The 25,639-nt window shown below is 55.8% G+C and overlaps 1 protein-coding gene across 1 annotated transcript in view; it reads right to left on the reverse strand.

The window, feature by feature from the left end:
• The window catches only part of ITPKB (inositol-trisphosphate 3-kinase B), a 106,915-nt gene that overhangs the window by 6,808 nt on the left and 74,468 nt on the right, over window positions 1–25,639 (reverse strand). Inside the window, exons 4-7 of the mRNA XM_010852874.1 lie at window positions 8,775–8,874; window positions 7,330–7,543; window positions 2,429–2,633; window positions 283–384 (exon numbers count right to left, since the gene is read on the reverse strand). Of these exons, the coding sequence (XP_010851176.1) occupies window positions 283–384; window positions 2,429–2,633; window positions 7,330–7,543; window positions 8,775–8,874 (621 nt within the window). The remainder of the gene's footprint in view (window positions 1–282; window positions 385–2,428; window positions 2,634–7,329; window positions 7,544–8,774; window positions 8,875–25,639) is intronic.

Genomic DNA, 25,639 nt, shown 5'->3' on the forward strand with positions numbered 1-25,639 from the left:
GGCGGTGGGTGGGGTGGGGGGGTGGCGCTAGAGGAATACAGTTCTGGAAAGGGCTGCTCTGAAGGGGATGGAGACGTTCTGGGGAGCTGAGTTTCTGACGAAAGGAAAAAACAAGCACATGTTCACCCACTGACAGGCTGACAACCACAGCATCTCCCTCTCCACCTTCCAAGCAGAAGTTCGGGGCCATGGTTTTCTGCATGGGTACCACTGCTCAGTCTTGGGCTGGGCAAGCACCCCCAGAGAGGGCCCAGCCCCCTTTGCCAGGGGCACCCGACTCACCAGGATGTTTGGGTTTCCTTTAGTGAATTCTCTGAAGGCCTCAATCACCTGCTCCCTCGTTTTGGTCTTCTTGAAGTCCCGGTTCACAGAGCCGTCTTCTTTCTGAAAAGAATGACACCCACCCGGGAGGCAGTTCAGCAGACAGCCCGCAGGTGGGCACTGCACTCATTCCCCCACCCCATGCTTCAGAGCCAGGAGCCCCAAATTGACCCCCAGGCAGTGAGGCGCCCGCATGCAGCACCAGGAGGCAGGCGCTGGACTGACCAGGCACGGGGCGGTTAGTGGGACAGCACAGCAGAGGGGCGCCTGACCTGGGCCCTGGCTGAGGAGAGGCAGCGGGTGGCACCAGAGTCTCAGAGAGAGGAAGGGCATCAGGGAGGCCTGGAAGCCTGAGGGGCACCTGGGCCAAGCTGGGGGAGCAGGGCCGTGAGAGCTGCCCATCCTGAGGGTCCCGAGTGCGAGCAGTGGGGCTCTGAGGGAGCTGCACGGGCCTCTGCTGCCCATAGAGGCCCGGGGTGTCGGCACCGTGGAACCTGGGTGCCAGAAGCTCCCTGCTGCCCAGGGACGCCCTTGCTCCCCACAGGAGAGAGAAGCCCCTTGCCCCACATTCAGATTCCCTTTGTAATTTCAGGTCTCTGACTTAGGCTCCCTGAAAGCTGAGATTTAACAGCCCACCCGGCTCCCAGCACTGCCCAGCACACGAAATGGGTCCATTTTCTAAGCCTGGTGCTATGTCTGTTCCAGGCAGACCAGGCAACACGTGAGGCTTAATTAGCACCTTTATGAGGATATCTGTTCTTTAAGATCAAAGAGTGAGAAAGGATGGCTCTCCTAGAAGCCCCCAGACATGGGTCTGTGCACCCCAGGAGTTGAGCTTAAGGCATTGTGGCTGCCTCTGTAAGAACCCTGGGCAGAGGGAGAGAGCGGTGGCCTGGGCCTTCCCCACCCCACAGAGGGTCTCTGCGGGGGGCCTTTCCTGGACTAAGGGAGGGGAGAGGCTGGTGGAGAGCTGGTGAAGGCAGCTGGCTTCTCTCAGAGCCCGAGAAGCTGTGGGCTGCTCCCACACAGCTAGACAACAGACAGACCAGAAGATCCAGCTTGAGACGGAGAGAGAGGTAAAGGGGAAAGCAGACTGCTTCAGACAGGTCCAGAAAGGAAAAGGAGCGCTGAGAGGAAGAGGATGTGCATATAACAACAGCAACAGCTGATTTCAGAAGACAGAGGAGGAGCAAGTGGCTTTCTCAGCTCATAAAGCAGCTGTCCCAGGGGCCACTGCCCAGCAGAAACTTCCACCCAATGCCATCTGCAAGGAGGCTGCCCTGGCTTCACTTGCTCGGGAGTCATGCCCTACTCTGGGCAAGGGCCGGCCAACATGAGCCAAGAATGGACAGAGAAGAGAAACCCAAGAATGCTCAGGAACTGTCCTCCACTGACAGGGATGGCTGCCTGAGACCGAGGGGCCAGCACGTCACACCATGCTGCTTGGGACGAAACGCACGTCTGAGCAGACGCCCAGATCCAACAGCAAAGGCAGCGTCTGGGAGCCTGGCTCTGGGGAGAGCATTCTCAGGCCCTACTCAAATGAGTGAAGGGGAAAGAAAGGAGAATGAGGTGGCCTGGAAGTTGAGGGGTGGCCTCAGTGCAGGCTCCCCAGAGGTGTTTGGTGACCCGGACAGAGCAGTGCCTAGTCCTGCCCACCTGGGCAGACGACTCGGATGTCAAAGCAGCTAGCGGGCTCCCTCCCTTGCCTGCATCTCACTGAAAGTCCTCATTCTGGGACCCTGGGCAGAATGAGCCAGGTCCCAGCCCTGGCATCCAGGCAGGGCCCTGCTGTGTGGGTACTCAATGCCAGGCATGGTCTGGACTGAAGGCAGGGTCATTGGCAGAGCGCTTACTGCTGGGCAGAGCTAGAAGGCACCCCTGCTCCGAGGCCCCAGCTCCCTCCATGGCCACCCCACCTCAGACCAAGGAGAAGGCCAGTTTCCCCAAACGCTGGCTGCCCATGCCCTGGCTCTATACTGGGAGGAATCTTACAGTCTCTGAAGGACCCCTGGGGTGAATGTTGGTGGAATCCAAGGACCCAGTCCTTTCCCATCCAGGAGCTGGGTGGCTCAGGCAGCTTCAGGCCCCACCTGGCCGTCCTCACCTTGATGCCCTCAATCCTGAACCCGAGGGTGGCCGTGGAGCTGATGGTTTCCCTCCACTGCATGTACCGTGGCTTGGTCACGGCCCGCTGGGCTTTCTCCTCCTCGGTCGGGGCCTCTGGGTCCACCTCAATCATTTTCTGGTACATGTCTTTCCGGAGGCTGGGCTTCTTCCGGGCCTTGGTGAGCTCCTCCTCCAGGTAGGTCCTAGGAGGGAAGGGAGGCCACATGAGGGCCGCCGGCTGGACCAAGGCCCACTGACACCTTGCCCAAGGGCTGCAGTCAGCTTGGCCAAGCCAGGCTCACCCAGGGCGGGCACATGTTGGGTTGGGCTGGGGTTGGCTCTTGACAGAGACCGGGGCAGCCTTGCCTAACAGGGGCAACTTCATTCCGGGACCACTGGGAAGGCCTGACAAAGTCCAAGGAGCTCTTCCTTCTCGGGGAAGCTCACAGGACCAGCAGGGGAGGAGGAGGCAGGGCAGCTTGGGAGCTCGTCCTGCTGGGTTAAGGATGGGGAGGGGGCTGAAGGCAGGTCCATTCAGAGCCCAGCTTCCCAACCCCCCACATCTGCCTGGGACCCTCCCAAGAAGCGAGGGCTTTGGAAGCCAGAAACTGTATGGGTCTGGGAGCATGTTCTGTCCCTCTACCCTGTCCATCTCCCTGGTGATCCTGAGGTCTCTCTCTGAAGAGGGAACACCTTCTTGAGTAAAAAGGCCAGGCCAGAAGGCGGTCTCTGAAGGAGCTACAGTGCTGGAGGGAGAAGCATGATGGTGGGGAGGAGAGGGGAGCCTCGGGGCTCCGTTTTGCTACAGAAGAGACATGTTGGGCTCTTCCTGCCTCTCAGACACCAGGCCTTGAGAAGACACAGTTAAGCAAACTGTTTCACCACCGCGCCCTCTGCACAGGTGTCGGGGGCGGGGCGGGGATGAAGCCTGCAGGCCCAGCTGGCAGGGGTCCCCTAGAAACCAGCGGACATAGCAGAAGCAGGGACGGTACAGACTCTGGGCAGCCTGGCACTGAATTCCTGGCCCCAGGCCACCTCCCTGACCCCCAGGGCCAATGGGGTGAGTCACCCCACTGTTGCACATCAGACGCCCACCCTCCTCCCTGCTCCTATTTCAAACTCCCCATCACCCCCCACAACGAGCTCAGCTGCTGTCTGTGACCCTTCCTGAGACAGAAATCTGCAGCGTCAGTTGAATAGAGGGAAGTTTTCTCCCCAGGCCAGTGTGGGTGGGCATTGCCCACACAGTGGCCTGTGACAACCAACCCGGCCTCCATTCACCGTCTGTCCCCGGGGACTTTGCTCCACAGCCACCCACCACACCTCCAACCTGCCAGTGCGGGACCCAGAAAACACTAGTCAAATCTAAATCTATTAAAAAGTTTCCAGAACCACTGGACCAACTCTTGAAAGAAGCAAATCTTTGGGTGTGAACTTGGGTCTGGTCATTAGGACCTTCCAGAGTGATGAGGGCTTCCTGGGTAGCTCAGCCCGTAAAGAATCTGACTGCAATGCAGGAGAGCCTGGTTTGATTCTTGGGTCAGGAAATTCCTCTGGAGAAGGGATAGGCTGCCCACTCTAGTATTCTTGGGCTTCCCTGGTGGCTCAGACGGTAAAGAATCCACTGCAATGTGGGACACCTGGGTTTGATCCCTGGGTTGGGAAGATCCCCTACAGGAGGGCATGGCAACCCACTCCAGAATTCTTGCCTGGAGAATCCCATGGACAGAGGAGCCTGGCGGGCTATAATAGTCCATGGGGTCACAAAGAGTGGGACATGACTGAGTGACTAAGCACAGCACAGGGAATGATGAAGACCATAGGAGGTGGTCTGCCTTGGTTGTGCCCTCTACACACACACGCATGCATACATACACCATGCACACATACATACGCCCACGCACACAAACACCACTGGGTACAGAGCCAGGTCAGTGATGCTGAGAGCTTCAGCCGCAGAGGCTGTGGGCAGGAGGCTTCTGTGTGGACTTGTGTCGTGCTGGCCCGTGTGTGTATTTGCGTGTATTTGTGTGTGCGGTGTGGAAGGGGCTGCCATCCCAATGCTCCTGAGTGCACTGCAGGGGCCTGCAGGGAGGGTGGATGGGTGCACTTCTGCAAAGATTTCTCAGTAACTCCTTAAACAGGAAACAAGCCTCAATGTCAAATCCCTTTCCACACAGGGCTTTCTTCAAAAAGGGACCTGCGCAGTTCAATCTGGGCAGAGTTGCTCACCTTCCAGGGAGGAAAGGGGCTGGGCAAATGCCCACAAGGGTCACGGGCCGGGTGGTGGGGTCAGGGGTCCACTGAGGGTGTCCTGACACTGGCCCAGCCCACCTAGCCCACCCCCGCAGGAGGGTCACGCCTCCATGTCACGTGGAGGAGCAGAGGCCAAGGGGTGAAGCCACAAGATGAAGCAGAGGGAGGGCTCCTCTCAGGAAGGCAGCCGGCCCGTGGCGAGCCAACAGGTGACACACCAAAGCCACCCACCCCCACCACCCTCTCTAACCTGCTTCCACGAGGGCAGAAGTGCCACAGCAGCTCGGTCTCTGCCTGCCAGTCTCTGGCCCGGACATCAGGAAGACACTCCTGATTCTCCAGACACAGAGTTACAGGTGAAATCGAAGGAAACTCCCTAGAGCAAAGCAGGCCGATGTCCTTGTGGAACCGGGGTCCCAAGAACGCCCCTTGTTAGGACACCACAGTTGCCTCCATCACCCGTTCCTCGGGCTCCACCGCGGCTAAGGCTCAGTCTGCTGATCCGTCCTTCCATCACAGTGACAAGTCTGTGATGAGTCTGAGCCCCTCCTGCTGGGGATTCAGGGTCTGTGGTGGCCCCAGCTACAGCCTCCTCCCTCTGACAACCACAGAGCCCCTGGGCAGGGCCAAGCTGCAGCCCAGGCTAGACTGGCAGTCAGAGGCCTGTGGCAGAGGTGGGCGGTGTGTTTGTCTGGCTGCGTGGCCCTGGTGAGTCCCTTAGCCTCTGGTGGCAAAGGGCTTCTGCCCCAGACTGGCCTGAGGCCCATCTGCCAGGATGGCTGTAAGAGGTCCTCAACACTCGGAGCACAGAAGGGCCCTCCACACTCAGGACCCACGAGACAGGGAAGGTGGGGCTGGAGGGGGACTGGTTTGGGAGAGACCTTTCCCTTTCCCTCCACTCGGGCCCTCACTTGCCCACACTCTCAGTCTCCAAGCTCTGCCCAGGACTGAGCTAACTGTGCCCCAGCCCTCCTGGTGGCTCTTGAGAGCCCTGGGCAATGGGACAGGTGGCAGAGGGAGGGGGCAGCCCTGGAGAGAGGGGGCGGCTCCTGTCCCCCACAGCCTGCCAGGGAACAGACGGGCACACACAGCCTTTTGGGACTGACTGGCCACACGTTCTTCCCACGGGGTGTGCTTATTTTGGCCGTGGTCTGACTGTACAGCCATCAGAATTTTTATGTGTCTCCCCTTGAGAGGTACTTCCTAGTGCATCACGCAAGTGCCTTCCAGGCACAGAAATTAAGACTCTGGAGAAGAGCAGTGGCCAAGTGGTGGCTGGAGGGATGTTCTGTTTCCTCCCCGGTGGGCTGGAGATGGTGAGACCCCTGGATGGAGGGAGGAGAAGGCTGGGAGGCTGGGGACAGTGCCAGAGCAAAGACTGGGACCTATACTTACCCACCCCTTCGTCCCCGCCCTCGGGGCAATGCCAAGGGGACACAGTGAGCCAGCCTGCAGGGTCTGATTTTATGACACAACTCCCAGGAGGAATGAAGAGGGAAAGAAAACTGACCGGCTTGCCTGCTTCTCTCCTGCACGCACGCACGCGTGCACACACACTCTCACACACACTCCTCTTTCTCAATCTCCTCTTTTAAGAAGTAAAACTGCTTAAACCATCCAAAGCAAACACAGGCTCCAGCTGTGAGCTCTGCGGCTGGGAGCCTGGTCTCCCCAGCGAGCAGCGGGCGGGATGGAGGAGCCGGCGTCTGGCTGCCTCCTCTCGGCACCTGCAGCTGGGTGGCTCTCTGAGGCCTGCGGGGACTTCCCCACCCGCTGCCCTGCTGGGGAGAAGGAGCTACTCGGTGACTCCTGAGATGAAATGTTCAGAGTCTGAGAGATGAGGAAAACCCGACTAGCAAAGAAGGGCCGGCAGCCAGGTCTCAGGCCCTCTGGGCTCTGCTCACCGCCCTGTCTCCTCCAGCCCACTCCTCCTGTCTCCTGTCTGGGCAGGGTCTGGGGTCAGGCGGCGGGACCCAACTCCACATACAGGCTACCCACATACCCATCTGGCCATATGTCCTGCCCCTGACCCGGGAACATGTAGCTGCCAGGCTGGGGCCACCACCAGCCCCAATCCAGAAGGCAGCAAGCTGATGCCTGTTGTCAGGACCTCTTGTGCCCCTGGACTTCCTTCTCCATTGCTCCCTTATGGCAGGCTTGAGTCTTTTGGCATATCAACACAATCTACTGACCAGTTCCTTCTTCCCACTCACCAGCATGGGGGCAGGTGGCAGGAGTGGGAGAATGGGAGAAGAGGAGCCTCTACTCCAGGTGCCCCCCTTGTGACCCATGCAACAGGAAGCCGCCCCCGCTGCTCACCCCAGCAATCCCGCCTGACCAAATGGGCAGCCCTCTCCGTGGGGAGGCTCCGCACTCCTCCAGGTCCCCTGGGTCCCTGGCTCACTGGAGAAGGAAAGAGGTCGTCCTGAGAAGAGCCAGCTTTCCTGTCCCCTCCGCACATATGCGAGATGACCGGGGTGGGGTCCACCCAGACCTCTGGCCCGTCCTCGCACACACGAGGCCTCAGGGACCCCCAGAAAGCCCCTGCCTCCTGGGATCCCTGAGCGCCGCCCTGCCCAGTATCTGCTGCCAGCCAGCTGGGTGCCAAGGAGTGGGCGGCCCCACCCCAGAAGCCTGGCTCACCTGACGCCCATCTTGCAGTCCATCACACACGGCGAGTCGAAGTCAGCCAGCAGGTCGTCCATCTGGTTGTAGCGCTCCCCGTCCTTGACCACGTCCCCGTGGTAGGCAGGCACGAAGGGCTTCAGCACGTCGGCCATCAGCCTGTCCAGGCAGCGCTGCTCCGACTCACAGTGCTTCTTCAGGATCCTGCCGTTGGCAGCCGCCTTGAAGCTCCCTGCGGAGCGAGGTGGGAGGAGACCCTGGGTCTCTGGCCCGGGCCCTCCCCGCCCTGACCTTTCCCCCCTGGCACACACGCCCCTCCATCACGGGATGCCGTGGGGTTGGCTAAGCACAGGGCTCAGGATGTGCCCAGGTCTCTGCTGGCGGAACGAGCCCTTTAAGGGGAGTGGGGGCAAGTCCCAGTCTCCCCCACACCTAGATGGCAACTCTGGGCTGGTTCCCTGAATTCCCAGACCCCAGGCTCCTCCTCTGAAGTTGGAAGCAGAGCAGTGCTCACAGCTGGAGGGTGAGCAAGGCTAGTAGAGGTCTGGGCAGGACCTATGCACCCCCCTTTATGTGATTCCTACCTCCCACCCTACCATTGACCCTTCCCAGCCACGAAGGTGTCTCCACTCTCAGTGGAGAAGCCCTGATAAGATGGGACTTAGTGCCAGGACAGGGAAACCGGCAGAGAAGTGTGGACCCCACACTTCTGAGCCACACCCTCAGGCAAGTACTGAGGAAGGGTGTCCATCGGCCTGCCTTGAGCTAGGCCAATGTTGTCGAGGATATAAAAAAACGTCAGACCTTGTGCTGCCCTGAAGTCCACAGGCAGCCGCTGAAAACCCCCCCTGATGATGGATGGATCATCATTACAAAGGATGATGCATGACAAAGGGCCGTGGCTAGTGGGCTAGACAGCTCTAGATGCCCTCCCCTGTCACTGAGGGCCACCTGGAGACCTCATGGCTAGCCCAGGGCCTGGCCACTGCAGCCAGCACTCCCACCGTCTAACACTCGTGGAGTGACCTGCCGTCTCTCCCACCAGCTACGAGTCCTCTGGGGCAGACACTGTATCTGCATTCACGCTGTTACCCCGAGGAGCACGGTGAGGGGAGCATACAACAGGCACTTGGGGAAGCACTTAGCTTTGTCTCTTTGTCCAGGGGGACAAACGGCAGGCGAGCTAAAAAGACGGATGATTTTGTTTTATTGAGTTAAAATGAAAGATCGAAAGAAAGAGATCGAAAGAGACAGAGACTGAAGGCGGAGAGGTGTGTGATCTGTGAAGGGGTGACGCAGTATGGAGAGGGCGATTGTCACGTGCATTTTCAAGGTAGTGTTAGGGCCCTTCTCTTGGAAAGCATCTCTGTTGAGAACCTTGAACTCCCGCAATATCCAGGGCCGCCCCCGACATGTGCTGGTCACCTCCCCAGAGCCAGACGTCCCGGGAGAGCTGCAGCTACCTGCGTGTCCTGCCAGCTGGATCCAGGGGTACTTCTTCTTGAAGGACATGACAAAGGGAGACCAGTGCACCATGTTTTTTATTTTCCTCCATGATTTGCTCTAGAAACAAGCAAACGAAAAACTCAACATTAGAAGCAGAACTGCTACTTTCTGGTTAGGATGAATTCAAAGCCAGGTAAGCTCTGGCCACAGGACGAGAGGTGAGTGCCACGCCCACAAAGCAGGCAGCTCTGAGGACCTAGCCTCTGAGGACCTAGCCTCCGAGGTCCTCGCCTCCAACATCTATGTGGCATTTATCTAGGGGGCTTTGCCCCTTTGTACAAACAGGCTGAGCAAAACACCTCGAGTCAAGGGGACAGGCTCCGACGCACTCAGAACAGAGGGCAGGGTAGGCAGAGGTTCTCTATCCAGGGCTGAGCCCATCCCATGCCATGTCCCTGTCAGGGGACAGCTAAACCCACACTGCCCTTCTTCGTGCCCCTCTCGGGCCTTCAGTTTCATCTGTCTAGGGAGGGTTTAGTTGGTACCCATGCTCTTTGGATCAGTGGACACTCTAGGACTCTGGAAAATGACCTCTCTCATCCCAACAGCAAGGGCTCGTAAGGGGAAGACCAGAGAGGTTATGGTCGCCCCGTGGCAGCGTGCCATCTCACTCTGCACTGGCACAGGCAGTGGCAGCAGAGGCAGCTCTTGCCTATGAGAGGCGTGAGGAGACTTTAAAGGGAATTCCCCAGGGACTGCAGTGCCACCAAGGCTTTGAGACTTGCAAGCAAGTCTTTGAGGCTTGCAAGCATGCCTGTGAGACTCCCTCTCCACTGTACTTCTTCTCAGGACGTTTCTTAAATAAAAACTGTGTGTGTGTGTGTGTGTGTAGGAGGGGCTCCTTGGGCAGAAAAGAGAACTAACCTTTATTGAGCACCTTACTTTATTTTCTCAGCAAGCATGGTAATCATTGTCGTTTCGATTTGCAGAATCCCAGCCTCAGACAAGTAAGTAACACAGCAACATTTAAACCCTCACCTACATGACTACTTTTTTAAAAAATCCTTTTTATCCCCAGCAATAAACATTTCTCTGTATAAAAATATCCCTAAGTGAACTTTAATAAGAATGGGTTGTAGACATGAAGATCAAGTGTCTTGAGCCCCTGAAGCAGGTGATGAGAAGTGAACTGAGAAGCATTTCAAGTTCCTGAGAAGTGGATCCCTGAACCAGCAAAACCACAGACAGTAAACCCAAGACTCTGTGCTGGGAAGGGGAAGCTGGGAATTCTGCAGAAGAGGGGGTCCTGCCTGGACAGGGCACCCTGGAGAGGCAGCTCCTCCTTTCCTGTCCTGAACCGTCTACCAGCAGCCACCCAAAGCATGCTGAATGGACTCCCCAAGGGTAAATCAAGGTTAAATTGGTCTCCTTTGTTTTTTTCTCCGTGGTGAGACTCAGCTACTTCTGTCATCAAATTTTCAAGTTAAAATCTGTTTAAGGAGAAAAATTCTTCCCTACATGAACCTGGCAATGTTTGCCCCATCCCAGAAACCCTCGCTCTACCATCAAGACCTACTCTATCCTTAAGTGAGGGCAGTGCTCTGCCAGGCCACATGACAAAGGGCTGGCCTCATTGACAAGGGTGTTTTTTCTAGGTCTTTCTGATGGAGATCACCAAAGAAGGCTAAGGAAAGCCAGTGTTTCTTATCTAAGACCCAGAAGGCTGCATAAATACTCAGAGCAGACAATGCATGAGGGCAGCAATGGGAAAATCTAGTTACATGAGACAACCAATCAAGTGATGGTGTGTTCGAACCAGGGGGAAGACATTTAGGTGGGTCCAAAAGAAAAGCGCATAGTGGTCACCATCTTCTGATCATACTCCTGCAACAGAGCTCAGAGGGGACGAGGATCCGACAGGTTCAGAGCCAGGTTGGAGGTGGGGGAAGGTACAGTGTTCTCCAACCAGGGCTAAGCTGACCCCGTCCTATACCACTCCCCCATAAGAGGTCGACTAAACCCACACTGACTTTTTTTTGTTTTTGGCCTTGCAGGCTTAGTTGCTCCATGGCATGTGGGATCTTAGTTCCCTAACCAGGGATTGAACCTGCATCTCTCATACTGAGAGTTGGGTTCTTAACCACTGGACCACCAGGGAAGTCCCCCCACACTGCCCTTCTTCACAAACCCTCTTGGGGCCTCAGTTTTCTCATCTGTCTAGGGAGAGATGGACAACTGGTCCCCCATGCTCTTTGGTCCTGTGGACACTCTGCTGCTGCTCCTAAGTCACTTCAGTCGTGTCCGATTCTGTGCAACCCCATAGACGGCAGCCCACCAGGCTCCCTCATCTCTGGGATTCCCCAGGCAAGAACACTGGAGTGGGTTGCCATTTCCTTCTCCAATGCATGAAAATGAAAAGTGAAAGTGAAGTCGCTCAGTCATGTCCGACTCTTCGCAACACCATGGACTGCAGCCTACCAGGCTCCTCCGTCCATGGGATTTTTTCCAGGCTAGAGTATTGGAGTGGGGTGCCATCACCTTCTCAATGTGGACACTCTAGAACTCTGAAAAACAACCCTCTCACATTCCAAGATCAAGGGCCCCTCAGAGAAAGACGAGAGGCCCCGATTTGCAGATGTAGTGACAGCAGAAGACCCAGAGAGGAGTGTCGGCTGCCGGGGTGGGGCTGGGGGTGGGGTGATGCCTGAGGCGTACTGGGAAGGAAGGCTGACCCCCAGAGGCGGTCTGAGGGCAGACTCGAGGGGGCAGAAGACTCCTGCAGGCAGCAGGGCCTGTGGGAAGAGAGGCCCAGGACCGGGGTTTAGAGCAACTGGGCCATGTGTGGTGGGAACGAGAGCTGGAAGCAGTGGTTGATAAGCGCGAGTAGGCAAGACCGGCTCTGGATGCCGGGCTGAAATGGTTGGACTCAGGGGACTGCGGTGTGGGGGAGACAGGCTGCCCTGGGCCTGAGTCCTGGCTCCATCCACTCCTCACTGACCTGGGACATGTAGGACCCTTCCTGAGGCCTTATTATCTTACCTGTAAAATGGGAATAACACATAGCTTCCTTTGGTCCCAGGAGGTAAAGCCATTAGGAGCTCACAGGGCACAGAGGTGTTTGTAGAAGAGTCTTAGTGGTCTGAGTTCAAGGAACAGTGTCCTTGAAGTCACCCCAGGAATAGTCAGTCTGGAGATAAGTTTACTAAAGAATAAAGGCCATCGAGCTGGGGCTGGGCCAGACCCACCCAGTTGGGATGCAGCTCTTTGGGGACCCACTGGGACCCACTGGGCAGGGGGCCTGGGATGCAGGAGGCAGGAGGGAACTGATGCTGGCTGAGAAAAGCCAGGTCCAGCCCAGCGGAGGCATCTGAGCTGTGAAACCTCTAGGTCCAGGGGTCTGAAAAGGAGAAGGGTGCTCCAGGGCAGGGGTCCTCCAATAGCTTATGGGACCCAAGAGCCTCCCAGCATGGCCGAGCTCTGAGTAAACGAGACCTTTTTCTGGGTAGCTTCCCTTTTCCCACACCTTCTCCACAAGGAAGCAATTCTTCAACGTGAAAATGGGCCCCACGTGGCCAAGGCCAGAGAGCCCGCCCCTTCCAAGGTGGAATATTCCACTGGGCCGGGTGTGCACACCAGGGGATTTCTCAACTGCGCTGGCAGCAGCACGCAGGGGATTTTCCTGTGGTTTTAAATAGCAGCACCCAGGCCGTGCCTAAGGTCGCTGCCAAACACTAAACAGAAAAGCAGATCCCGGTCCAGGCCCAGGAAAGGAGGCTGCAGGGTGATCATGGCCCCCGACCCCTAGCCCATAGAAGCAGAGAGAAACAGAAAGGTGGGAGGTCGCAGAGAATCGGTTCGCCTATGATGATGCCGGAGACCCCAGCACCCATCCAGGGACCACCTGCTCCAGGTAGAAGCCATGTCCCAGGCAGCCAGTTCCAGAAGGCAGGTGGGGGCTAGCAGTCTCCCTCCGAGCCCCTCGCTGGAGGAAGCCACAGTTCTCAGAAGTGGAGGCCAGGCCTCTGCCCCGACCCAAGACAGGAGGCCAGCAAGACAGGAGAACAGCCCGACAATCTGGAAGAATTCCATCTTGAGGAGGAGATCATCTTTTCTATCCGGGGAGAGCCTCAAGAGCGTCAGCCACTGGAATCAGACCACAGTCCCAGGTCTCGAGCTTCTTGAGCCCAGCTATGTCAGACACACAGGCAGCCCTCACAGGCCTTGAAAGTGGTGTGGCCGAGGGTGCCTGGTCCCTCCTCCAGGGCAGCACTGGCTGCCTGCTGATCTCGCTGGCTCCGGTCCTCCATCACCTCCCAGTCACCAGGGCTATCTGGACACCCTCTGCTGACCCTCCCTGGAATGCCCCCGAAGCTCCACCTGGCTGACACGCCCCCTTGACCTCTCTGGGCGGCAGGATCCTCACATGTCAATCTGAGGAGTCGGCTAGCTGACTCAGGCAAGCTCAGCTCTGATGCACTCCTTACTCACATGCAGGTGTGGAACCGGCTTAACTAAATGGATAAGCTGGGGTGTTCCCCTCCAGTCTGCTGAGCATGACAGAGCAACGGGGACGGCTCTCAGAAACTGCCTGCAAGCTGGCATCGTCTGTCATCTCACCAGGAGGGCTCATTTCCCTAGACGTGCAACAGGATGGGCGCCAGCCTCCCTCAGCACTGACTCATCGCTTATGGACTCTCACTATGTGACAGGAGCTGGGCTGGGCCCTTTACAGCCGCATTTCTCATCTTCAAAGAGCCCCGTGGTGGACAGGAGTCCACCTCTGGAAAATGAAGAATCTTACCAGTTGAATTGCTTCCCAGTCATTCCACTCTCCCCCCAGCCGCAGGTGCCAGTTCATCCTGGGAACCCCACACCAAGATACCAACAGCGGTGTCTATCCACAAGCAGGGCCCCTCCCAGCCCAGAGCATGCTGGATGAGGTGACGGGGACAGAAAACCGGGCGGGAAGGACGGTTCTTCACAGCAGTTCCCCTGGGCAGCCAGGGCACGACGCTGCTCAGAGGGAGAGGTGTTCAGGCTGCTTCTTCAGCAGAGGGGCCCAGAGTCTTTGGGAGATGCTCCACGACTGACCACCAAAACCCCAGACAGGTCTCACTCTGGAGCTGGGCAGGAACCACTTCCAGCTTAGCCACCAGGTGACACTGGGCTCGCCCATGAGTCAGATCAGACCAATCGTTCCTAGACTGTGGCTGGGATCCTGCACTGGGGATGTTCTTGGGTGGCATTCCAAGGGGAAAGCAAGCCCCACAAAGCTGATGGCCTGTCAAGCAGGATGGCAGGGGGGCGGGGGGTGAGGCGGAGGTGCACATCTCTCACCTTGATTCTGTGCTGGATGTAAGTCAACTGCAGACCGGAAGTAAGGTTTTTCGTAGGCTTGGACCACCTGGCTCCACAGATCCCTAGATGACTGCCTGCACGCCTGGGCTAAATAAGCACTGGTCTGGGTTTTGCTCTGTTTTCTTACCTGCATGCAGGACAGGAGGGCCTTCTGCTGACATTTGCTACAGCCCTGACCTTGCTCTGTGAGAGGTGGGGTCTTGTTCTCTACTCTGGCTGCACGGGAAAAGGCGCAGAACCCTAATGCACTCAGAGTAGTTCAGGAGGATCAGAAAACAGCCAGCCCCAGGAGGCAGAGGCTGGTCCTTTTAAGACTCAAGAGATATGTGGTGCTCTGACACTGCTTTGGCTGGTTCCCTCCCTTCATACCTGACTTGACGGGAGCTCAAATATTCAGAGAATGTGGAGAGAGGGATTGCAGTGGGAGGAAAAAAAAAAAAAAACACCCAACAACAACAAAACCCCAACCCTCTTCAAGCTTGAGGTGACAGAAGTCATCCGGAAAGGGAGTTTCAGAACCTGGCAAGCATGAGCAGAGCCCTCTCCAGCCACTAGGTGCTTTTGGAAGGCTTGGGGACTAACACATTCTGTCTCACTTTTCCCTCCGCATCTTTGCCTGAAGATTCCAGGCCTCAGGGCAGATGTGAGTTTACTCTCTAGAGGCGACCCCTCCACCCAGCACATGGAGCCTCAGAGTGCCCGGGGTAGCCCTGGCCAGGAAAGCTGCTCCTCACCCCCACTCTGGCCTGGACTCGAATCACCCGGAGCCCTTGAGAGCCCAACGCGGAAACGATCCACTGGCCGGTGGGGCTGCCGGGGCCCCAGGGAGGAAGCCTGGGCAGCGTCTCTGATTCTGTGTTTATCTTAACCAGACTCCAAGCTTCCCAATGATGCTAATGGCTCCTGGGCAAACGCCGCCTTCCGGCTGGCTCCCCCAACCAGTTATCTGCCTCGTGCTGCGTGGAACATTGCCTTAAGACAAATGAAAGGACTAAACGGATGACCTCAAAGCTGGGCCATCAAACAGGCAAAAAGGACTGGTGGAGATGAGGAGAAAGACGAAGGAGGGAAAGCAGGGATCCGGAGCCGAGGCTAGGGCGTGAGGGGGCCTCCAGCCACCCTACCCACAGGATGCTTCAGCTGCTGTCAGGATCGGCTGCATGATACACAGGGCCCAGAGCAAAGCAAAATTCGGGCCCCAGGCCCAGAACTTGTTAAGAATATCAGGATGGGGAGGCACGGCATGCACCAAGCGTGGGGCCCCTTTGAGGGCCCTCAGGGGCTGCATGCTCTCACTCCCCCGGGAAGCCGGCCCTGCCTCCCGGGGTGGAAAAGAGCCCTGCTGCTAAGTGGCAGCAGGTGACTCGGGGGTTGCAAGGCCTTTCGGCTCCTGACTTACTCCCTCTCTGCCGATGACCACAGACTGCTGGGAGGGGAGGGCTGGAGATTGAAGGTGCTTAAGGTTCTCCTTGGGGGGCTCCCAGAAGTACACCCCAAAAATCGCAGAAGGGGAATGATGTCCTCAGCTCCCCCCTCATTCACCCTCTGCACATTCCTCAGGGCCTGGCCTTGCTCTGCCCTTGCTCGTGACCTCTTTCTCGTCCACTGAGTAGGGAGTGGGCCCGGCAGTGGCGTCGGAGCCGATCCAGCCCCCACAACAGGAGGGCGGGCTGCCCAGGGTCAATACCATCTTCTCCTCAGCTCAGCCCACACTGCCCTCCGGGGCCTGCTTCCTGTCTTCTTTCGAGCCACCGCCTGCCCCTCCAAACCAACGCTGTGTCTCTCCACAAAAGTTGGGATGGGTGGAGGAAAAAGGGGTAGTGTCCTGGGGGTGCAGATGCCCCTTTGCTAGAGGACTGTCTCACACGTAGTAGGAGGTTTCCGGGCCTGGTGCCCCTCCCCCACCCACACAAGGCGGCATCTGCAGCTCACTAAACACACCTTCGGGCCTTGCTGGTAGCTCAGATGGTGAATAATCTGCCTGCAATGCAGGAGACCTGGATTCAATCCCTGGGTTGGGAAGATCCCCTGGAGAAGGGAATGGCAACCCACTCCAGTTACCTGAAGAATCCCATGGACAGAGGAGCCTGGAGGGCTACAGTCATAGGGTCACAAAGAGTCAGACACGACTGAGCCACTAAGCATACACACACACAAACACACCTTCTCTTAGGACTGTTGAGATTCTCCAGGCAACTCCTGGCTCCTTAAATCCCTCCCTACCCGCCCTCAACACTTTCAGCCACCAGGGATTTTTCACAAGCATGGGTACAGAGGCAAAGGACTCCGCTAACCCCTAGGCAGCTCAGAGACCCCTTTCCCCAGAAGCCCTTCCTCTGTTTTTGAGCAGGGTGCTCCCAAGGTGCTCTGGGCACACCTGCTCCCCACTTCTGCTCTGGGTGAGTATAACCCTCCAGAGACCCAGGAGCCCCAGCACCTGGCCCCACCAGATACTCAGCCAGTGCTTGCTGAGAGGGTCCCCGGAGAGGTCACCACCATTAGCGAGGCCTGCAGCTGTGAGGGGTCCCCCATGGCTCAGCAGGAGGGCGACCACATCCAACGTCACCCATCAGGAACCTGGTCAAAATCGCTCAAAGCGAGATGAAGTTGCAGGCCTCTGCGGGCTCTGCTCCCCTCCTAACAGCCCCAGCGGAGCCTGGACTGTCTCCGACAAGCAGGCCTCTTCAAGACAGCTCCTCACAACCCCACTTCGTCCACGGCAGCCGGCCTTTCTGCAGCTTCCCTTCCCGCTGGCCCTGCCAGGCCTGCAGCGTTTCCGCCCTGCAGATTCTCTGTACTCCCCCCCCCACCTCGAGTCTGTCCAAAGTCCTCTTTCTCTGAGGCAGGCCACAGCATTGGATTTTGTTTCCAGAAGGCACACAACCTAGGTTTTGGAGCTAGAATGATCCCTTGCTCTGCCGCTTCCCAGCTGCAGCTGTGAGCAAGTCTTTGAACCTCTCCTGCCTCAGTGTTCTCATCTGTAAACTGAGCGTGATAACCTCCCACTGGCCACCCCACCAGGTTAGAGAGAGAACTGAAGAAGCGGTAACATATATACATGGGTGCTCTGTATACGGTCATTGAACAGGTGAACCTTAGATGTTCACTTTGTACTTCTGTGTACAAGCTTTTATCTTTCTTTCCTTTTTTTAAAAAATTGAATGGTTTTCTCCTCTGAGGCGTAAGAGACTGGCAAAAAATCCATCGGGCACTTCTAGAGGGTCAATCATTGCCAGTGGCAAGAAGACGAGCTAATTGTGTGATTAATTGCTTACAACGCTTCCCTTTGGATGTTCGAGGCAGCTGGGAACCCGCAGGGAGGCTCCCATGGCCTCTGAGCTCCATGACTCAGGGACAGCAGAGGTGGCCAGCGCCCAGGTGTCTTGACAGCAGTTTCTGGTTCAGAAAGTCAGTAACATTGCTAAAAAGAGAAAGAAGAGCTTCCCAAAGAACCCCATTTCACACATGTGTAACTCTGCTAGGCTCCAGTGAAGAAAATAATAAACAGTGGGCCTGCTGAACGGATTTCATTTTGTACTGGGGTTTACACACTCTCCTTAACCCCTTTCTCACCTGAGTTGTTCCCTTAATATGCTACTGTCTCCTCCAGCACTTCCCTTTTCATTTAAGTAGATCACCTGGCTAATTTTTATTTTCAGATAATTATAAAGAGTATCCTTTTTTTTTTTTTTCCCTGAGTGAAAGAGATGAAGGGAAATCTCTAAAATATCAGAAAAGGGAAATTATCTCTGTATCCCATGTCTCTCCAAAGCAATACTGCCAAAATCCTTTGCCTTGCTGCACACGTGTGCATACAAGTATGCCTGTGCAAATGTGTGTTGGTTAGTGATGATAACCTGGCTTGTCTGGGAAAAGAGGCAGAGAAATCACCTATTAAATGCCTAACATGTCACTAGGTACCATGCTAATATTTCATGTAATCCTCACTCACTACATGCATCCAGTTATCACCATTATGCAAATGGTGAAACATGTTCAGAGAGGTTAAGTAACTTGCCCAAGGTCACACAGCTTCCTGGTGTGCTCCAAGGATCTTGTTTTGTTTCAGCCAACAGGATAACTGGGCCCCCATCGTCTCTCCTCCAGTTAAAAAATAGTCTCGGATAAACAGCAAGTGCTTTGTCAGAAGAGTGACCTTTCAGATGGAGTGGGTCTGAATAAAGACCTGCCTTGCCCTCCTTTCCAAGCTGTTCCCAGAACAGCCTCCCTAACACTGCGGGAAGGCAGTGACAAAGCACTGAGAGCGGGTGAAGACGCCCCTGCCCCGGGAGGTTCGCTCTGTGTCAGTGCCTTTGTCCTGCTCTTGCAGAAGTCTGAGAGAAAAGCATTGAGTTGTCCTTGTTTGGAAAAAATGCGTTTTTCTTCTTTCTTTTCTTCTTTTGGTCTTTCTAAAAAAGCAGCTTGGGTTTCCCTAGTGATCATTCTTTCCTCCGCTGGGGAAAAGCCTGTGCTTCTCCCAGGCTGCAGAGCTGAGGCCAGCCAACTTTGTTCATTGTATTCGCCCTGGCAGAGCCTGCCTGTGACGGCAGCTGGGTGCAGGCCCAGGCAGGTAGGGGCCCCTGGCTCAATAGCTCCGTCCCGAAGCCCTGGTTAGAAACCTGGCTGGGGCCAAAAGCGAAACCTGCCCCTGCCAAAGGGAGCCGGGAGCCTGGAGGGGAGGAGGGAAGGCCTTTCAAAACCTAGACACCAAGGATCGGAAAAATGAAGCCCAAGGACTTGGCAGGGCAGGTAGCTCCAGCTAAAAATAAGGATCTGGATTTGAAGACTAACCATCTTCCTCCTTTAACAAACAAGAAAACTCCCCTAAAAGCCAAATGCAAAAACACTTTTTGAGAAAGATCCGAGTAGTGCTGAGTTTAATCTGTACCCCGCTCCCGCCCCTACATGATGTTCCCACATGCTGGGTGGTTCAGAACACCTTTCACAGGGGCTGTGCCTGGCATGCCCTTTCCTCACCTGTCCTGCAAAAAACCCACAGCAGAGGGTGAGAATCACGCTGAGGGGTGGGGTGGGTGGAGCACCTCCCCCAGAACCAACGGCTGCTCTAGGGCTGGAGAACGAGAACAGCCGGTCCTCACCAGCCTCAGCAGGCCCGGACCCCCTGGTTCCTGTGCACTCGAGAGGTGGGCTCTGGCTCCGTGTTCTCAGGGGGAGTGCTCTGTCCTCCCCACTCCTGGTCAGTTTCGAGGGCTGCTCTGCTCCGGGTCTGGAGGGCAGGAGCTGCTCAGGACCCAGGGCTCCCGACGGGAGTGTGCAGCTTGGCCTGGCCCTCTCTGAGGGATGTCCACCTCAGTCGGTCAGCTCCTAGTGGCATGTTCTAGCCAAAGCCAGGAAAACCCTGAGCAGTGGCCCAGCTGTTCTCTCCTGAGCAATGGCCTTTGTCTTGTTGCAACCGGAAGCCCAGATTCGGGGAAAAGGGTAGTACCTGGTGTGGCACACAGGGGTCGGCCCTCACGGCCACTCTCCCTCCTCGACCATCACCCAGAGTCCCTGCCTGACAAGGCTGCCCAGGCCCAGCTGGCCAGGGCAGGTCCCAGCGAGCACTTCCTAACACCTGCAGGCAGGATCAAGGCCCCACAGGCACACGCGGCCGCCCCAGATGCCTGTGCGCCCTCCTTGCCTACACTCAGGCTCCTCACCGCCCTCTCTGATTCCCCTGGGCCATCTTCTCGTCCCACAACTGCTCCAGCCCCAGGTCCTCGCCCATGCAGGTGCTCTGCCTGCAAAGCTTTCTGTCCTCCTTTCCTTGATCCACATTTGACCTGTGGCTCTAGCCGACAGTGCTAGAATCTGTGAGCCGGCCCTATCTTCTCCATAAAGCTTAGACCAGCGACACACCATTCCAGGAAGCCTCCTCCTAGCAGGATAGGTTTTGAGAGCTTCTTTGAGAGGGATTCTTTTGGGCTGTACTGTGTCTCCCATCAGAGGGTATGCTTCTGGAGAACCGGGAGTGTGTCCTCTCATTGCTAGATGCACCCCAGGCTGGACAGAGTGGAGTACGATACAACCAGCCATGTGACGGATGAGCAAAGTTTACAGACCCAGCCACAAGGCAAGGGCTGAGGCTCTGCTATATCCCACCTCTTAGGAACTACATGCACGCGTGCTAAGTCGCTTCAGTCGTGTCCGATTCTTTGCAGCCCTATGGACTGTAGCCCGCCAAGCTCCTCTGTCCATGGGATACTCCAGGCAAGAATACTGGAGTGGGTTGCAGTGCCCTCCGCCACGGGATCTTCCTGACCCAGGGATCGAACCTGCGTCTCCTGTGGCTCCTGCACTGAAGGCAGATTCTTTACCACTGAGCCACTGGGGAAGTCCCATAGGACCTGAAACAGATCTAAACCAGCTCCTACCTCTTTACACTCACATGCTTGAGCTTGGATCTTTCCAGAGACATCTCCAGGGGGCATACTTATGGGGATTTCCTGTCCAATCTGCCTGGGGTTCACTACACACCGCCGGGCTCCAGCACAGTGGAGCCGGACCCAGGGGCCTTTTCACACACACTCATCAGGGTCTGGAGGATGTTCTTTCACTCTGGTTCATGAAGAAAGCACTCTACCAATAATTCTTTCAGATCCCCCTCCTCCCCTCTTCCTAACTTTACAGGAGCTGGCAATCAAGGGGCTTACAATCTTGCCAAATCAGCCTTTTTTTTGTTGTTGTTACCCAGGAATGGAGGTATCCTTCACCCAAAATGGAAATGCTCCGAACACTCCCTACCAGGCAGCCCCAGCAAATGCTCCATCTCTGATTGAGAAGGTCACGGACTTGGCTCCTCCTTCCTCCTCCCTCCTGGACTTCATCCTCTTAAGAACTAAAAATAATGGAGCGCTAGAGGAAAGAGGCAAGACGGGGAGGGGGAAGCAGCTGAAAGCATAGGAAATGCTTTGGTGCGCAGGGGCCTAGCCCACCTCTCCCACCAGGAGTCTGTGGGGCCGCAGAAGCAGAGGCCTGGGGGAGCCAACAATTGCAGGAAGCAGGGAGTGGTCAGGGGGCCGGGGAAGAGCCCTGGGGGTGGGGGTAGCAGCTTCTAGCAGCTGACTTCCTAGTGGACAAAGCTCACAGGACAGAAAGGTTCAGCCTTTCCTCTGGGAAAGGGCACCCGGGGCCCTGCCCAGCTGGTGGGGGCCGCCCCGCAACACACAGGTCCCTTCCCTCCCGTCGCCTCGTCCACCCCTCCCCAGAGATTTTATTTTTACTTTGGTTAAAATGCAAAAAACAAGGCCAAGTTGCAGAGGGTGGAAATTTACTGAGGTCTTTACTGGTCAACAGACAATTGGCACTGAAGGCTGAGTACCCCCAGTGCCCCTCCCAGAGCCACTTCCTCACAGGGACCAGTCAGGACAACCACAGCTCCAACAGACCTCCTTCAGCCCAGACCCTCCTTCTCAGCTTCTGGGCAGGCAGTGGCAAAAGAATCCTCCTGCCAACGCGGGAGACACAGGAGATGCTAGTTTGATCCCTGGGTGGAGAAGATCCCCTGGAGGAGGAAATGGCAACCCACTCCAGTACTCTTCCCCAGAAAATCCCACGGACAGAGGAGGTGGGGGCTACAGTCCATGGGGTTGCAAAGAGTCAGATATGACTGAGCATGCACGCATGTGTGCTCGAGTGTTTACTACAGCTAGACACAATGCTAAATGCTTTGTAAGTATTACGTATACATAATACAAGTATCTCAACCTGTCACCTAGGTCATTTCATTAGCCCATTTTACAGATGGGGAAACTGAGAAACAGATTAAGCAACTTGCCCAAGAACGCAACTTGCCCAATTATAAATGGTAACTGGCAAAGCTAAGATTTGAACCCAGGCAGTCTGGCTTCAGGGTCCAAGCTGTCCATCCCTCTGCTAGGCTGCTTCATTGGTCATCTGTAACATGTACCATTATAGCCAGATAACCCAGGTTTAGATCCTGTTATTCCTGGCTGGTGGTATTAGGCAAGTTACCAAACCTCTCTGAGCTTCAGTTTCCTCCTTATTTTTAAAATGGGAATACCACCTACCTGGCAGGGTTATTTTCAGGATTAAAGTCTCTCTATGCAGTGCCTGCTACAGAAGAAGCACTCAGTAGAGGTGAGTACTGCAAACCTCTCATGTGTCCGGTCTGGTCTGTAAGCCTCCTGAGGACAGGAGCCCGTCCATGGGATGAAGCACATGGAAGGGGGTTCTGCACTGGCTCAGCAGGGTCTGATCACCTCCTTCTCTACCCCAGCCCTGGCCTTCGGAGGCCACCTTTCCAAGAGGAAAGTGCAGAGGATGAAGGCCACAGACATCAGGCAGCGGGTCCCCAGAAACAGATGGACTCTTTCCTTAAGCAGAGACTTCCTGGAAGTCCAGAACTCCCAGGGGCCCTTCTAGGATGGGTATGAGAGGCAGCCTTGCCCAGCAACTACCAGCAGTTCCTCTATTTACTGGTGACCCTCCCCTCTCACCACCCCAGTCTTCCCCCAGGGACCCAAGGTGTGAAAGAAGTCACTCTGCCTGTTGCCAGGCAACAGGCTCCAGGCAGCTCTGACAGGTGGCCCACTGGAAACAGACTTCTTCTCCCCATGCTTTGTTGTCGTTCACTTGCTGAGTCGTGTTTGACTCTTTGCAACCCATGGACTAAAGCACGCCAGGCTCCCCTGTTCTTCACTATCTCCCAGAGTTTGCTCAGATTCATGTCCATTGAGTCAATGATGCCATCTAACCATCTCATCCTCTGTTGCCCCCTTCTCCTTTCCGCGTGCTACGTCGCTTCAGTCACGTCTGACTCTGTGTGACCCTGTGGCCTGTAGCCTATCAGGCTCCTCTGTCCATGGGATTTCTCCAGGCAAAAACACTGAAGTGGATTGCCATGCCCTCCTCCAGGGGACCTTCCCAATCCAGGGATCGCACCCAAGTCTCTGACGTCTGTCTTCTGCATTGGCAGGTGGGTTCTTTACCATGAGCGCCACCTGGGAAGCCCCTTCTCCTTTCTAGAAGATGACATTTAAAAGGCCAGGAATCGGAAAGGAAGTTTTCTGCAAAATGTGGAAGAATGGAGAATGTCCTCTTCTCTTCCTCCAGTGCTCACAAGCAGAACAGCACTGCTTATGGAAACAAGCTTCTCCTGTGTTAGCAGCTCAGAGATTCCCTGTATTCTCTCAAAGATGCTCTGAGACTGAAATCTTCTGGTTATAAACTTAAGAACCTGAGGATCCTACCGTGTACATAGTATTACTAGAAGAGACAAGAACTCCTCACTCCTCAGCTTGATAAAAGTTTTCTTCTCTAGGGAAGAACATTCACAAATTAAAAACTACTGTTTAAGTAGTTTCTGAGACCCCAGGAAGCACTTGTAAGGGTGTTGGTCAAAAGGGGATATTCTGGACTGATGCCAAAGTCAGATTTTGGGGGAACTCCCACCAAAGGCAGTTCTAACAAGGAAACTTTTCAGGAAGAGCGTGAATACCACATGAGAACAAATCATGTGCAGTATCAAATATTTAGCTATATTTAGAAAATATTTCCAAGCAAGACACATGGCTGCAATTCATGTTTCTAACAGATGACGCTGATTTGCCTGTGGCTGAGCGGCGCTCAGCAAATAGGAAGGCGGGCTTGCAGAGGCTCGGAACCCGACTGCGGCGGCCCTGCCCAACAGAGCTGAGGCAGAGCTCTGAGTCACCCAGCCTCCCTCTCCCAACCAGGGCTGTTCTGGGTAGAGGCCTGTCTCAGTGAGGCGGTCATGCATCTGTTCACGTGCAGACTGCTGGAGGCACAGGAAATGGGTTGCCAGAAAGACACACCAGTGAACCCCCAAGTATGAGCAAGACTTGTCAGCTATCAGAGTGCAGCTGTCCCCCGGGTCATCCTGACGTCTGTCGGTATGTGTGATTTTCATAAACAGATTGACTCATCACCCATCCCCATGCCTCTCTTTCAACTGGGGCCCTGAGTGCTTACTTAGCACTTTACTGCATAGCAGGAGCCTCCCAGGGCACCTTTCATTCCCTGAGCAGCTCCCAGGGGCCAAGAGGTTCATCCAGGCTTGGATCCCAATCAGGGGACAGACCTGGGGCTCCTGCCCTAACTCCCATCCCTGGCAGCCCTTGCATCCCTCACATGCCCAACTTCAGGGGGGTCTCCCACACACCCCACAATTGTTTCCTTCACTTTTCTGCTTTAGGCTACAATGCATTAACATTTATCTCACACTGAAGTATTTTACAGCAGCTCTTGGGATAATTAAGTCACACAGGGAACGGATCCTAACACCACATTGGGGATCTCCTGTGTGAAGACACGGGCAGTTGGTGATGGACAGGGAAACCTGGTGTGCTGGAGTCCATGGGGTTCCAAAGAGTCGGACACGACTGAGCAACTGAACTGAACTGAAAGCCGGCTTCTGCCACAGTCTCTCCCAGCTTCTCCCTCAGATTACAGAGGAGCCAACCCACAACCCAGCACCAGCACCTGCATATAGATGGTGAAGGGTTTTCTATACAAGGGACACCCCACCCTCTGCCTCAAAGCTTGAGCTACAAAAGTCCCCCTTCTTGCCCACATGGCTTATGGAATGCTTCTGATTCCCTTAGACGTGTTTCCAGCCCCTTCCAACTAAGTCGGGGGAAGTGAAAGGTTATTGAGAGATGCAAGTGGGTTGTCTGGAAAACGTATTCTCAGATGGCAGAAGCTGAGAAACAGGCTTAAGGACCGAGGGTCCTTCCAGCCAGCGGGCCTGAGCCAAAGCAACCAGAGAGACCCTTGGAAGACTGGCTGCTCCAGACAGACTGGGCTTAGGTCTCGCCAAGTTCTAAGCCTCTGGGCACAGGGAAAAGGCAGGAGTTGAGAAAGCGCTCGGTCTGCCAATCCATGCCAAGTGCAAACCTCCTTTGCACTGTCCACCTGCCATGTGCCGGGAGCCCAGCAGCTGAGCTGGGAGCCCGGACTAGGCGTGAGAGCCTCCCTCACGGGTAAACACAGCCGCAGGGACTCTGTCCCAGAGAGGGGGGCACTCCAGAGTCTCATGGTGACCCTGGCCCTGTCACAGGCTCTGCCTCCACCCCAGGTCCCTAGGGACCGCCCACATTTGGGAACTGTAACATAACTTCTAGGGAACAGAACCAGCTGGCTCATCTATCCCCCTCAATTTTCGATGCTATTATTAGGGCACATCTGTCTCCGAGTGAGGTCACCAAGGAAAAACCCAAATGGAGAAAATATTTTCAAGCCGCCGTCATTTCAATCTTTGGAAGAGGAAGCGAGGCAATAAACTGCCAGAGAACCCCAGAATTCACGGTGACCCAAGAGGAAAATGGAAAGTATTTGCCCTGGGAATGCAAGCAGATGAGCTATTTACAGGGTGCTTGGCCAGCAGGGCGCGGATGGACCGGCAGCTCCTGGGACGGTTTCCTCTTCCCCAACTTCCCAAACCCTTGGCTGGGGAAGTGAGGCGGCGGAGTTCCCCCTCAGCTCCAAACCAGACCCAGAGGAAAGCCACTGAGCGGCCAGAGGACGCAGGACCGAGCCTCCA

The sequence above is a fragment of the Bison bison genome, unplaced genomic scaffold, assembly GCF_000754665.1.
Source record: "Bison bison bison isolate TAMUID 2011002044 unplaced genomic scaffold, Bison_UMD1.0 scf7180017864317, whole genome shotgun sequence".
Taxonomy (NCBI): Eukaryota; Metazoa; Chordata; class Mammalia; order Artiodactyla; family Bovidae; genus Bison; species Bison bison.